Here is a 15,000-nt window from a genome sequence, read left to right as displayed (position 1 = left end):
ACAGAGGGGTTTTGGTCAAGTGCTTTCTCACATTTGAAAAAGCATGTGGTTTTGCTTGATTGATGTGGCAAAGACTTTTTGACGACTTTTGAGTCTTCCATTAAAATGCCTTTTTGCACATGACTAGAATCCTTGTATTATTCAAATAGCCTCTACATACATACATCAATTCTATAAATAAGGCAATAAGTTATAATAAATACGTAAGGTAAATGTTAATGATTGATAACATATACAGTATAGATAAATGAGAAAGAGAAGATGTGTGGAAATGAATAATAGCACAAAGGATCTAATTAGGTAAATTAGTAATTTGGAAAATGGGAGCAGCACTTTATATGCCTTTAATTCTTTCTGTTAATATTTGGTGAAATTGAAAAGTGAAAAATTATTCTACCAGCCGGCTCCTTTGTGAGTTCTTTCCTCACTAAATTGATGATGATGTTTTAATTATCAAAAAAGGGAGTTTTCTCCAGAATATTCAAACACATAAAATGCACTGATATATTGCATGCAGATGTCCAACATATCTTTTTCATTTCCTAACTGCTTATGAATTCAGTGGGAGTATTGAATTGATTGAGCAAAGCAACTGACTGATGGATCATGTATGCTATCTTCATTGTGATCAGTGTCATCAGCAACCAACACAAAAACCTCCCCGCTTCGCTGGACAGTGGCCATAATCCCCTTTGGTTGGATTTCCCAACACTAATCCAAGTAGAAGGTCTCCACGGTGGCATGGTCTGTTCCTGTGCCTCTCTGCCCATGCCATCTGTGCCCTCCGGCTGTGCGAGCATTTGGCAGAGGTTGGCAAAAGGTTTTGTGCGTTGTGCGGAGTGTTGGGCGTCCTGGTCATCTGCCCTTTCGCCAAGCCGCTCAGAAACTGAGGTCGCCTCCAGCTATAGATGTTTATTTGTTTCTTTACCCCTTAGACACACTCCCCCCTTCACCTCAGATGGGCTCTCTCTCTCTCCTCTCTCTCTCTCTCTCTCTCTCTCTCTCTCTCTCTCTCTCACTCCTCCCTCCACTCACTCACTCCACCACTCACTCACTCACTCACTCCTCTCTCCACTCCCTTACTCACCTTCCACTTACTCACTTCTCTATCTTTTCTCTCTCTCTCTCTCTCAATTCAATTCAAGAAAGCTTTTTTATTGGCGTGCTTTGTTTCAGCAAAATTATTGCCAAAGCTCAATTACATGTACACAAAGATACAGGAAATGTTTAACAGAATTGGGAAATTAAGTAAGACATACAAGTAAAACGACAATTCTAATAATAAAAAACAAACATACAACATTGTTGGCAGTTGTACTCTCTCTCTCTCACACACACACACACACACACACACACACACACACACACACACACACACACACACACACTCTCTCACAATCTCACACACACTCTCTCACACACACACACTCACACTCTCTCACACACTCTCTCTCTCAATCCACTCTCTCACTCTCTCTCTCTCACACACACACACACACACACACATCACACACACAAAGGGGACACTAATCAATTCACTGATGTTTTGCTTTCTCTCTCTCTCTCTCTTTTTAAAAGAGAGATCAAAGAGTAATAAAGAAAGACACACACACACACACACACACACACACACACACACACACACACACACACACACAGCATGGATGACCATCTGGTGGGATCTGAAGATTCTGGTTCCTTTGAGGGTCCGGCATCCACCGCCCCGTCCTGCCCTGGCCAGAATTTGCCAGACCTCGCCAGCCAGGCCCTTCTCCAGGCCAGGACGATGCCAGGGGGCTCAGGCCAGTTGCTCCCCCTCTCTCCTGCCCACTCCATCCGCTCCCATCTCAGATGGCCACCTCAGGCCACCACACCCCTGTGTCATAAAGATAGAGAGAACACCCAAAAAAAAAGACTGTGTCATTTACACACATGATGAACCTCAGTTACACACATGAGTTTGTGAGCAAACAAACAAAAAGAGATTTTTGTGTTCTGTAACCTCAGTTACACACATGAGATGCGTGGAGTGTGAGCTTATAGTGTCATAGGAGTCCGCGTGTACGGCAGGCTGCTCAAACATCTGCTGCTGTTTCGGATACACCCGCTACGGTTAATCCCCCTTCCATTTCCCCATGACGCTAAAGGTCAACTCACAGGCTCAAGCTCTGTCTGTGTTTGTGTCTTTCTTTCTTTATATTACTCTTCATCTCTCTTTTTCATCCCTCTCTTTTTCTCTTTATGTCTCTGCATGATCTAAAATAGCAGTGTTGTGTTGCCGAAGCAAAACATCAGTGAACAAATATTATTCTCTTCCCCTCTTTCTTTCCATGATCTCTCTCTATCTCTCTCTTTTCTGTTGTTCACTTGTTCTCTGTCCTCAGGGAGTAACACAGTTCTATCCTGTTGTTTGTCAGAGAAGGGATGGTGAAATATTGATACAGCTTGTTAGACCCTACAGGAGCTGTGTCAGCACCTCTCCCTCCCTCTCTCCATCCCTCTCTCTCTCCCTCCCTCTTTTGCGCTCTCTATTTCTCACAATACACATTCTCTTTGTCAGTCTTTCTCAGTCCCCCCCTCTCTCTCTCCCTCTATCTCTCTCCCTCCCTCTCTCTCTATCTCCCTCCCTCTCTCCCTCTGTCTCTCTCTCTCTCTCTCCCTCTCTCTTACTGTACACTCACACACACAAACTCTATCTTCCTGTCTTTCTCACTGTCTCCATCCCTGGCTCCTGCTCTCTTTCCTCTATGTCATGTAGGGTAGTCATTAGTTTTTGTTCCCCCCTTCACCTCCCTTTGAAAGACAGACTGCGCCAGTTTCTTCTCCTGAGTCAGAATATTAAACCCACTCGACTGTGAGCGAAGTCCCCGACCCTCTAATCCTGCAAACACGGAAACAGAGCAGAGCAGAAGGGAGAAAGGGTGTGTGTGTGTGTGTGTGTGTGTGTGTGTGTGTGTGTGTGTGTGTGTGTGTGAAAAAGGAATGGTGGTGATGTTGTTATTCCGTGTGTCCACTATGTTCTGTAAGGCCACTATCACATTCAGTGACCGATAACTGAGAACCACATTGAAGTGATGGTTAACTGGAGGTTTGTTGCCTCCTCTGCTCATGTTCAAACTCATCTTGCTGAGTTACTTTGGTACTTTTATTTCCAAGTAACACATCAATGTGACACATTTCTAGTTTTCCTTCACAGAGACAGCTGTGTGGATGTTCCTCTTGTCATGCAAGTACTGAAATTGAGAGCTGAGTTCTATGTGGAAATTACATTATTCTGAATAAATCTGCTGGGATTGTACTAACACTTTCTCTGACAAAAATATGACACTTCCACTGTTGTCATAGCTAGCAAATGTTCGTAACCATAGCAACAACTCTGCATTCGATGAGCTAGCCACAGCAGAATAGATCTGCAATGCAAGTAAGTGCAAATGAGTTTTCAGTTGGGGCATTAAAAGTTTTGGGGTCATTTTAGGTCTATGCATGTTTAACGTACATAAAGCACCACTCCAGTGACTCTGTGAAGATTTGTGTGAAGACGTGTGATACCCTTGTTAAATTAGACCACTCTGCAATGTTTAGTCACAAGGCTTCACTGTCTCAGCAGCCGAAAGTGGCGAGAATTCAGCAAGCCCTAGCGTCAAGTTTGACATGCCCTCCAGTTAAAAGGGATTGCGAGTAGTTTCCACAAGGTAAAGCTGACATGATCTTTAGTCACATAGAGCCCCAGGCCAATTCATCATGCCCTATTTGTAAAGACACATTTACACACACACACACACACACACACACACACACACACACACACACACACACACACACACACACCACAGACACATCACACACACACTATTACGGTCCCCCTGTCGATCTTCTGCTACCACCCTGTTCTTTGACCACTTTTAGTTCACCCGAGATAGGGTTCAAGTGTGTGTGTGTGTGTGTGTGTGTGTGTGTGTGTGTGTGTGCAGGTATGTGTGATGTGTGTTGGATTACCTGAATGGCGCCTGTGTGGAGCCCAGTCGACCACAGGTCTTACTAGGCGCGTACGTTTGGTCGTGCTTCTGTATGTGTGTGTGCGTGTGTTTGTGTCCTTTAATGACATGCTCACAGGTTTTAAATAGGCGTCGGCGGCACAGCCAACATCCGCACGTTCCCTGGAAACGCGGGATAACGTCCAGGGAGCCGGTCGGGTGCCGATTCGGTTACGGGTGCTCGGCGTAGCCCATAAACCACATCCTCTTTCCTCTTCTCCCTTACCCTTGCACACACCCAAAAATACAAACACCCCCAGTCTCTGTTCTAATCCAGGGGGTAATTTAACCCCCCCCCACCCCCACCCCACCCCCCCCCACCCCTATCTATAGAAGAGGAAAAGGGAAGTGTGTACCCCCTCGTGCTGCATACAGGGTTGGCAGTGTGTCCATAGAGAGAAGCGGGACACTTACAGTAGCCCTGCCCAGCTTTGTTCTGACTGCCATAAACTCAGGGTAGATAAGCTAAGTCGATGGCCACTTCTGTGCCAAAGGAAAAACAATGTCCGTCCACCTGGCGGCATGTTAACTCTCCGGTCCCAGAGAGCAGGTGACCCTGGAGTGCATCTGGGCCACGTTCTGAGGTTGCATCCCTTCCTGTGTCTGCCAGGCCTGGACAGGTGACACATGCGAGAGTGAGGTCATCATCTTACATTTGATTCCTTAGCCCCGGATTCATTGTCCAGATCCAGTTTTGCCATAACCTCCTGACTACCAGCAGTTAATTTTTGTCCTCTCTAGAGGACCTTTCTAAACTGGAATATCTCCCACACCATACTGAGCTAATTCCTTTTGTTCTCTAAAGAGGACATTTAGGACTTTTAAATGGTATCAAATTTATGGGGATGGGGTTTTGGGAACTTTTTTTTTTTTTGGGGGGTTTCTTCCTGAAAAATTGTGTCCTTCACCACATGGGCATTTTAAAAAAGAAAGAGGAAGTTCCCAAAACCCCACCCCCATACATTTGTTATCAAATAAAAGTCCTGAATGTTCTCTTTAGAGAATAACAGGATTTAGCTCAGTAGTATGCATGGTCTGGGAGATAGACAAGTTTATAAATGTCCTCTAGAAAGGACAAAATGTACCTCTGGTAGTCAGGAGGATAGGATCTGTATTTTAATTCAGTTCAGTCCTAGTTTAGTTCATGCCATTATTTAGATTTAGATTGTGGCAAAACAACTTAAAATGTATTGATACATGTAGTATTAAATGTTACCTATGGTCTCCTCTCCTTGAGTTCTATTCCTCATTTTTGCAAGTTGCTTTGGATAAAAGTGTCTTCTAAAAGATTAAATGTAAATGTGAAATGTGAAATGTCTTCAGACTCAGGCCTAGAGCCTGTTCTCCCTTAACCAGCACTATTTCACTGGTTACTTCCAAGTATCAGACATCTGAAAGTGGATAAACATTCTGATGCATCCATAAGAGGACAGTAGGAGAGAGGGCAAAGGTCGTGCATGCATTTTAAAAGTTTGTTTTTATTTCCTAAGTTACCAGATATGGCAGTGCAAAGCTGTGTGTGTGTGTGTCGAGGTGTGTGAGATTTAAACGTCTAGACAAGGCCATAAGCTGAGGCTGGGGCTGGTAGTGGTGTGTGTGTGTGTGTGTGTGTGTGTGTGTGTGTGTGTGTGTGTGTGTGTGTGTGTGTTGGGGTGTTTGAGTTTAGGCATGCGACATTGAAATATATGGACAAGGCCAACGACTTAGGAAGGACGGAGTGATTGCTGTCACCATGCTTCGTGCTGAGCGTGTACCCTTGATTACTTTAGCTGCTGTGGCGGAGTGTGTCTGTGTGTGTGTTCGTGCACACCTGTGTGTGTGTGTGTGCATGCGTGCGTGTGTGCGTGCGTGTGTGATTTAGAGGTAGAGCGGAGAGAAAAGTAAAAGTGTGTGAGCAGACAGACAGGCCGTCCATCTCTAAGTGCTGTCCTTCCAACCCGTCGTCCTCTACTCTCTGTCAATATAACACCTGTCTGCTCTGTCTCTCTCTCACTCTATTTTCTGAAGGTCTTTTCTACTTTAACACTCTCTACATAGTCTTCCTTAATGTAAAGATCAGCCTTTTAATGGATGCGTGTGTGTGTGTGTGTGTGTGTGTGTGTGTGTGTGTGTGTGTGTGTGTGTGAGTGTGTGTGTGTGTGTGAAAGAGAGCTCAAGCCAGTGTGTACTTCTAAGTGTCAACCATTACACTTTCATTATGCCACCCTTTTCAGTCTGCCAGCACAATGCTTTATATGTTTCATCCATTTCAGTGCATTAGTGTCCTCCTCCTCCTCCTCCTCTCTCCTTGTGTTCTTATTTATACAATAGCTCTGCTTCCTCCTCCTCTCCCTCCTCCTCCTCATCTCCTCTTCCTCCTTCTCCTCCTCTTCCTCTCCTTGTGTTCTTATTTATACATTAGCTCTGCTTCTGTCTCATCTTGGTCTCTGTGTGAACTTTAATTAACTCCAATAAGTCGGTGACCAAAGGCCTCCTGCATCACTTGCTGTCTCCAGTGAAAAGCCAAGAGGAGATTTGTAATGACTCCAGCCGCTTATCGCACTACATGTGCGTATTTATATGCCTGCGTTTTAAAATTGCATTCATATAACCAGAGAATGGGCCTCTGGGGGTCTTTGATCTGTGTTATCATAATACCCTGTCAAACACACACACACACACACACACACACACACACACACACACACTCACACACACACTCACACAGGGAGAGAGACACAGACGTGCAGTTCCACAGAGACTAAGTGTCACTGTCAGTGTTAGCTGTCATGCCACACGGCCCCTCTGATTGGCTGCTGTGTGTCTCCCTTGCGGGCGATTATGGAGTGGAGGGTTTATGTGCTTTTGATCTCGATTTAAATGTGCGACTCACATCTCCCTTGTCTCTTAGCCATTGTGACCTCTTGCAGTCTCTCTCTCTCTCTCTCTCTCTCTCTAATTTCTCTCTTGCTCTGTCTGTCTTTCTTTCTCTCTCTCTCTCCCTCTCATTCCCCCTCTCTTTTCTCTAAATTACATTTCATCAGGTTTCATTGACAGGGTTGTAGTGGTATATTCAGAGCTGTCAAAGCCAATCAGGTCTTTTGTGACATTGACTAAACGGGGTTAACAAGCTTAGCTCACACTGGTAGCAACGTATGCATTTGTACAAGAGTGTCCAGGACCTACTGAGCAACACGGGACTCTTTCTGTCTTTCTCTCCATCTTGTTCTTCCCACTCACCCAGAGAGGCCTCATTCACTCTGTACGTGTGGTCTAGACTGGCAGGCTCACAGAGTTGAAGAGAACAGACTGAAGAATCCTGTCTGTCTGTGTGTGTGTGTGTGTGTGTGTGTGTGTGTGTGTGGTCATCCTCTCCCTGCAGAGGTCTAACTGGGGTCAGTCTAGAGATAGCTCTGTGTGTGTGTCAGCGTCTCTGACACAGCAGAGACTGCGTTAGCCACCCCGCACTGCAGACCGATATTAGAAAAGTGTCACGACTACAGATATTATCACAGCGCCTAAAGCGATGTTTGCTCTCAAATAGAGGGTGGAAGGAACAATTGGCTTAGAGGTTGCTTAGTAATGCTCTAGTCACTGAAGTAGGATTGCAGTTGATGCTTTGTTTCAAGAGCCTTTAGATTCATACAAGCCAAGTGTAAAAGCAAGCAATTTAGAGGAGTGTGAAGACTGTAAATGTTACAGCAAACCTCTGCTGCAGGCTCAATGGTGTTTTATGCCCCCAACGTCGTCTTCCAGGCAGTGCTGCCACCGCTGACTTAAAGGCACCTAATCCTAAACCTAACCCCAACCCCAACCCTAACCTTAACCCATGCCTAACCCTAGTGCCTTCCAGGCAGCGCTGCCTTGAAGACAACATTGGAGGCATAAAACACCTTGATGATAAGTAATGATCGAATGTTACCAGGAAAGTTCTGGGGCTCTTCTGTTTTTACATGTAGTCATTTAGCTGGTGCTTTTATCCAAAGCCCACACTTTGGGCTGAAATTCTAATATATTCTAATAGCAGCCCAAAATAATAAACTTGCTTTCCAAATCAAAAATCAAAAAGTTGGTCATGGCATGCACAGATAAACTGTGCTTTTGAATAGATATTTCGGTAACACTTTATAATAACTACACACAATTCATCATTTGTTAAGCCTTTGTTACTTATTAGTTAATGGTTTGTTCATCATTAGTAATTTCTTGTTCATACATAATTTATCATCAGTAAAGCATTTGTTCACACAGTTATAAATGGTTTGTTCATAATAAATAAGCCTATCCAAGAAATATGTTTGTAAGTACATGATTTATACTTAATAAATAATTAAACAACCGCTTATAAATGAAATCATTTTCCCATTATAAACCAGTTGCAAACTATTACAAAATGCTTTGTTCATCATTTGTAAAGCATTGCTCCTATGTTAATTCTCATAAATAAAGTATTTGTACACACAGTTATAAATGGTTTCTTCATGGTAAATAAGCCTATATCTAAAATATGTTTATAATGTTAATACTTAATAAAGTATGCAATAATATTTTGTTGATGAAGTAATATTTCCATTTTTTAACAGTTGTTACATACACATGCACTAATGATTAGTTATTGTGAGGATACATATTTTATAAACCACTTCCTAATACTTAATTTATTACCTACATTTATTATGTATTAACAATAATATATAAACATATTTTAGATCAGGTGTGGGCAACTAATTTCCCCAAGGGGCCACATGACAAACTGGGACTGTTGAGGATGGCCGGACCCAAAATACAGAACTCAAGTCTGAACTCAATTTTGTTCAATTATATTTTGTTCTTGTATAACATATAAGTAAATCATATGGTTTTGGTTACTACTTGTAAGAACAGATGAAAATGTGAGGGAGACGAAGGAAAAAAGGAAATATTTAATATTATGTCCAGTATTTAATCCTTCTCGAAAATTATTTTTTGACCTTGAAAATTATTTCAGTTATAAAAAAGTAGTACAATATCTATATAATTAGGCTAGGCCATGAAAATGTGAAGGAGTCAGTACAACCATAGGCCTGTTCCACCATTTCATCAACACTCAGCAATATTTCAGCATTAAATCATTACCATCATTAAATTAACTCTGTGCAGAATTAGAGTATGAGAATGTGGAGCAGACAATAGTAAGCTGTCATTAGTTAATCAACATGCACAAAGAAAACTATTTTTGCTTTAACTTTACTTTTTTTCCTGCTTCAAGCAACCGGTGGGTAGTAGCATCATACTAGTTCGCTAAGCTTTGCAAATAAACTAAAATAAATAAGACATATTTTGGTTACAATGGCGGGGTTATCCAATTGTAAACTGTCTATCTGTCAGTAACGTTTTGAAATGAAAACTTCGTAGGCTATTGCCAACGAGCAGCAGTAAGAGTTCGACATTCTAACAACCGTTGCGGTGGTGAGCGACGCAGACACAGGAGACACAAAACTTTGAAAGGTTTACGGCGACGTAAAGGCAAGGCAACTGCATTGTGTCGACGCAGAAGCATAAATTCTATTCACCAGCACATCAGTGAGGGTGTTTACGTCGTATGCATCCACGCACAAATGTATAGGCGTACAAATAGCAGTTGCTTTCAAAATAAAAGCAACGATATTGATTTGCGTGCATTATCTCTATGCTAGGCTCTTGACTAGCTTACTGTTTTTTCACAGACCTTACGCTGGCCGGTCAGGGAAAGCCCACAGGCCGTATGTTGCCCATGTGTGTTTTAGATATAGGCTTATTTACTATGAACAAACCATTTATAACTGTGTGAACAAATGCTTTACTGATGATAAATTGTGTATGAACAATAAATTACTAATGATGAACAAACCATTAACAACCATTAACCTGTAACAAAGGCTTAATAAATTATGAATTGTGTGTAGTTATTATAAAGTGTTACTGATATTTCTACCAGCATGCTTCAAGTGGCATGGATGCAGACACAAAGTATTTTTCCCTAATATAAAGGCTGACCTAAGATATGCAAGCATGATCAAATCATACTTTACCAGGTATGGGTAGGCTAGACTGTCTTGAAAACAATATAGCCTAGCATATGAAGAGCTCTTTTCCAAAACTCTATCAATTTATTTTTATAAACATCTTGAACTGAAAGCAGTAATCATGAACTGAAAATCACTAATCATGAACTGAAATCACTAATCATCAACTGAAATCACTAATCATCAACTGAAATCACTAATTATGAAGTGAAATCACTAATCATGAAGTGAAATCACTAATCATCAACTGAAATCACTAAGGTCCAAAATTGTCTTCATGGATTTATTGATGTTCTGTCAAATGTAATGAGCACTATCTCCTGCTAATGGACCATCTTAGTATGCTGATCACCTGCCAGTTCTGATGAGCTCCAAAAAATGTAGCTGAGAAAGATCAGACATTTTGTCCTGCAAATTGCATTTGTTAAGAAAGATCCACCAAAAATATGCATGTAATCTACTCCGCTATTTCTGCCTTTATTATTCTCTCTCTCTCTCTCTCTCTCTCTCTCTCTCTCTCTCTCTCTCTCTCTCTCTCTCTCTCTCTCTTTCTCTTTGGCTCAGAGCTCTGTCTGCGTTATTATGAACTCATAAATTCCTAATTAGGCTCTCATCTCAGACACCTTATATCGACCTCTATCAGCTCTCTTAACCCCTGGGATGGGGGCAAGGAGTGTGTGTGAGTGTGTGTGTGTGTGTGTGTGTGTGTAGTGGGGAGAGGGTGGCTGCTTTGGAAACTGGACCTATTGACTCGTCATCGCGGGGTGCCTGCAAACGTAATTAACTGGGCACCACAAAGGGCAGGCTATATCAGTAAATATCAGATGAGATGGACATCTGACTGCGGTTGCTCGCTTGCAAGCCTGAAATAGAGCGTGGCCTGGCCTGAACCAACACCACTTACTGGGGACGAGAGGACGAGGGAGTCAACGCCACATCGGAGGAGGGACAGAGGCCGAGGGGGCCCTGGGAAGGAAGGGGCAGGGGCAATAGAAGAACAGAGGTCCCCTCCCTCGTGTGTGTGTGTGTGTGTGTGTGTGTGTGTGTGTGTGTGTGTGTGTGTGTGCAGGACCTTGGGTGGGCCGAATGCCCAGAGAGGAGCAGACAAGACGGAGACGCACTTACTCACGCCAGCCTCATTAGACTTGTCCCTTAATGTTGACTCAGAGTGTGTGTGTCTGTGTGTGTGTGTTGTGTGTGTGTGTGTGTGTGTGTGTGTGTGGGCTAAAGTACAGTGGCTGTTTTTGAACCTGTGCAGGAGGCATCAGTTGTCCTCTGCAGTGTTCTGTCCACATTGTAGTGTTTTCCCAGTGGGGATTCTGTGCTTGCTGAAACAACAGCAGCCCACCTGGAAAGAAGTCAGGAAAGATGGCATGGAAGGTTAGTGTTAGTGTGTGCAGTGTCACTGGGGAATAGAACAGTCCCTCGATCTGTTTTGTGTGTGTGCGTCATTAAAAAATTACTACGGTTCTTGATCTGCCAAATGATTAGGCCTACCACTCACACACACACACACACACACACACACACACTCACACTAAGACACACATACACTTTTGCAGCTTTTGGATAATATGCATGCTAAATACTTGTAATTACAGAACTAATTTCTATTGTTCCTCGAGCCTTCTGGCTCTCTACAGTGGGATGAAATTCATTTGGAGGTTTTAGCTTATTAGCTTATTCAAATGAAGGTGTTGGAAGCCCTCCTTTCCAAGAATAGACAGCACCATTAGAACGGATTGGGTTTTTGAGTAACTGGTTAATGCAGATGGACAGGTGTGACAGGCTGTATCTGACCCTACCCTGTGGTTCGCTTTATGACATTAGTCTTCTGACATGATATTTGATGTGGTCAACAACTTAAAACCAGATGGACTGTTTTTTCTTATTTTTAATCTCTTTGATTTGGTCTGTTGTCTTCCTTTGTCCAGCACGCCAAGTCAATCCCATATCCTAATTCTTGATAGCGTTACCTTTAGAGGACTAATGCCAATTAGTGGCCTAATTCTTCCATATGTGCCCTGTCTAGTGTTTGGAGTCTCTCTTCTGCCCCTGGCTTGCGTAGCCTACAGCGAGCCTTAAACAGCATGATTAAAGATGGTTTTCCCCTGGACAATAAAGTCCACTTTAGGCCTAATATTGAGATACCCCTGGTAAGGCTGTAAGAGTCTTAGTAGCATGGCGATCTGCCTTCTATCTCTAAGTGGAGTCATTTCACCAGTTAGCCCTACGCTAATCCACTTAGTCTGGCTGTGCGCTCACTCTTGCTATTGAGCCGTATCCGAGGTAGTTCCGTCTGATCCCCTCCCCCCACCTCTGCTCACCACACCACCCCCTGCTCATGGTGCAATGGTTTTGGTGTGTAGGACACCACTTGGACTGCATGTGTGTGTCTGTATGTGGTGTGTGTTTGCGTGTGTGTGTGCGCACCTGTGTGTGTGTGTGTGTGTGTGTGTGTGTGTGTGTGTGTGTGTGTGTGTGTGTGTGTGTGTGTGTGTGTGTGCCTGCCTGTGTGTGTGTGTGTGCGCCAGTGTGAGTGTGTGTGTGTGTGTGTGTGTGTGTGTGTGTGTGTGTGTGTACTTGTGCACTGGCGGTGGCAGAAAGCCTCCATGGCAGTGGAGAATACGTGCGGGCGGGTGGGGGAGCTGCTCTGACTCACAAGCGAACAAACAAGCACAATACCCAGAGTGCACCTGGGCGGGCCTCCCGTGCTCCATCGGTGCCTCTGGCCGAGAGCAGTGCAGCAGCGCAGCAGCGCATCAGCGCGCCGAGCCGAGCCGCGTCGCCAGCCCCCCCCCTTCCTCCCCCCCGTACGTATCTCTGCCAGTCGCGCGGCGGAGGATCCACTCGGCGCAGGGGGAGCACAATGCCCCGTGCCCCGTGGCATGCACGTGGCCCAGGGAACCATGCCAGCCTGAATTGATGCAGTGAGGCGAGAGTGATGAGCAGTATTAACACACACACACACACACACACACACACACACACGGAGCGTATTCATCCCGAGCAGCTGTGTGTGTCTGTGCGCGGCAGAGTGAATTAGCGGCAAATACGCGGCTTGCTGATGTGCTCTTTTGCGAGGCCGTGATCTCGCGCTCGTATGTTCCAGCTGATGACGAAGGCGGGTAACGAGAGCGTGTTTGTTCCATCGTCTCGCATGTGTGTCTGTCTGTGTGTGTGTGTGTGTGTGTGTGTGTGTGTGTGTGTGTCCTGCCCATCTCTCTCTCCGCGCAAACCTGTGACCTCGCAAATGGGAGGCGCGTTCGCTCGCTAGCTGGCTAGCTGGCGAAGAGGAGACGGAAGGAGGAAGACTATGGCTGCTAGCGTAGTCACCACCATGGTCCTCAGTGCGATGGGCATCGAGGTTCAGCTGTCTGCAGGTCGGTCTGTCTGCAGCCTCTGTGTGTGTGTGTGTGTGTGTGTGTGTTTTCTTCTCTTCCTTTTCTCCTTTTTTTTTCCCCGCAACCATTCATAGACACGGCCGGATATGCGTGAAGGCTTTTCCCAATCCTGTGCATGTCTGTGTGTACACAGCTGTAAATATGAGAGTTCTCCTCGGTAATCATTTGTCAGGGCGTGCATGCTTTTGACAGCTCGTCTGAGAGAGCCAAAGAGAAAGGAGAGTAAGAGATATTTGGCTAATGTTTGCTCGTGTGTGTGTGTGTGTCTGTGTGTGTGTGTGAAAGAGAGTTGATGCCTTTGTGTAGATAATAGGAGTAGACGGCTGCTAAGCTGTGGCCAAACAGTTTTGAAGTCTCTTATTAGGTTGAAGTGCGTGCTGGACAGGGCTCCCGATAAAATCTATGCACTTGAAACTGATGTAGACAGCGGCATTTCTTTCAATGCCATCATTACCTTGTAACCTCATAAAACTGAATAGTTCAAAAAAATCATCACCCCCATCTCTCATCCTAACTGCTGCTTTTGCAGATGCCCATTGACGTTTAGTGGAAGCAATTGAATTAGCTGAACACTGTACTTAGCAGTTACAATCTAACAAATCTAACATGACTTTTTTTTTTTTTGCTGAGGAAAAGGATGGGAGGACGTGGGCGGCGGAGGTTTGGTCAGTAAATAAGACAGATGGATGTCTCTCAGGGGACAAAAGAAGAAGTTGTGGGATGGGGAATAAGGCACCACCTACGGAGGGAGTGCAGAGTTAGAAAAACTTGTTACAATCTGATAACCGCGGTGTGACTTCAGGTTATACATCTCCACGAGCAAGGGCCACAAATTCAATTTTCATATTTCAGACAGCCAAGGCAATAAAGGTTTAAAACTGTATGCAGCCTGCAGAGGTAACGTTCTTGAAGGACAGAAAGGTCAGTCGTGACAGCCTAGAAGAAAGACTTGAAAAGGAGATTAAAAAATGGCTTCTGCTGTGAATTAGACTTTTCCTTCCACATGTCTAGACATCAGTGATGCTCAGTGGCTGGATGTCTGTTTGTTGTATCTTTCTCTTTTAACTTGTTTTTTCCGCTCGCTGTGCTCTTGTGAAAAATAAGCTGTCGTTACCAGTTGGTAAAGGAAGGAGAGGCGTTTTTGAAAATTGGCAGGGCATGGGTAATTGTGGCACTCAAGGAAACAGTACGGCAGAATAGCTGTTATTTGGCTTCTGAGTTATCGGGCTGCTGCTGACGCTGACAGTTGATGTTTTGATCACGACCATTGAGGTTTGCTGGCGCATGTGTGTAAATAAAAGAGAGGTAAAGCACTCCTCTCCAGTGGCCTGTGTGTGGGTGAAGGGTTAGTGGTAGTAGTAGTGCCGAAGGAAGATGGGGGGTGCGCTGTTACGGAAGATTAGGCAGAGGAGAGCCCACAGTGACCCAGTGCTCGCAGAGGCATTAATCCCATGAGTCTGTGGAAGGTGTGTGTGTGTGTGTGTGTGTGTGTGTGTGTGTGTGTGTTTTCATGTCCAGAGCATTATTGGACTTAGCTTA

At 44.3% G+C, this 15,000-nt stretch overlaps 1 protein-coding gene across 2 annotated transcripts in view; it reads left to right on the top strand.

Moving 5' to 3' along the window:
- The window catches only part of tspan9a (tetraspanin 9a), a 220,100-nt gene that overhangs the window by 114,266 nt on the left and 90,834 nt on the right, over nt 1-15,000 (top strand). Inside the window, exon 1 of one of the 2 annotated variants that reach the window (XM_048256846.1) lies at nt 13,100-13,440. The exons of the other annotated variant lie outside the window; for it this stretch is intronic. Within the exon in view, the coding sequence (XP_048112803.1) occupies nt 13,374-13,440 (67 nt within the window). The 5' untranslated portion in view covers nt 13,100-13,373. Of the gene's footprint in view, nt 1-13,099; nt 13,441-15,000 lie in introns of those variants that run through there. 2 annotated transcript variants of the gene reach the window in all.

Source organism: Alosa alosa, chromosome 11 (assembly GCF_017589495.1).
Source record: "Alosa alosa isolate M-15738 ecotype Scorff River chromosome 11, AALO_Geno_1.1, whole genome shotgun sequence".
Classification (NCBI taxonomy): Eukaryota; Metazoa; Chordata; class Actinopteri; order Clupeiformes; family Clupeidae; genus Alosa; species Alosa alosa.
This window is presented reverse-complemented; position numbering and strand designations above follow the sequence as displayed.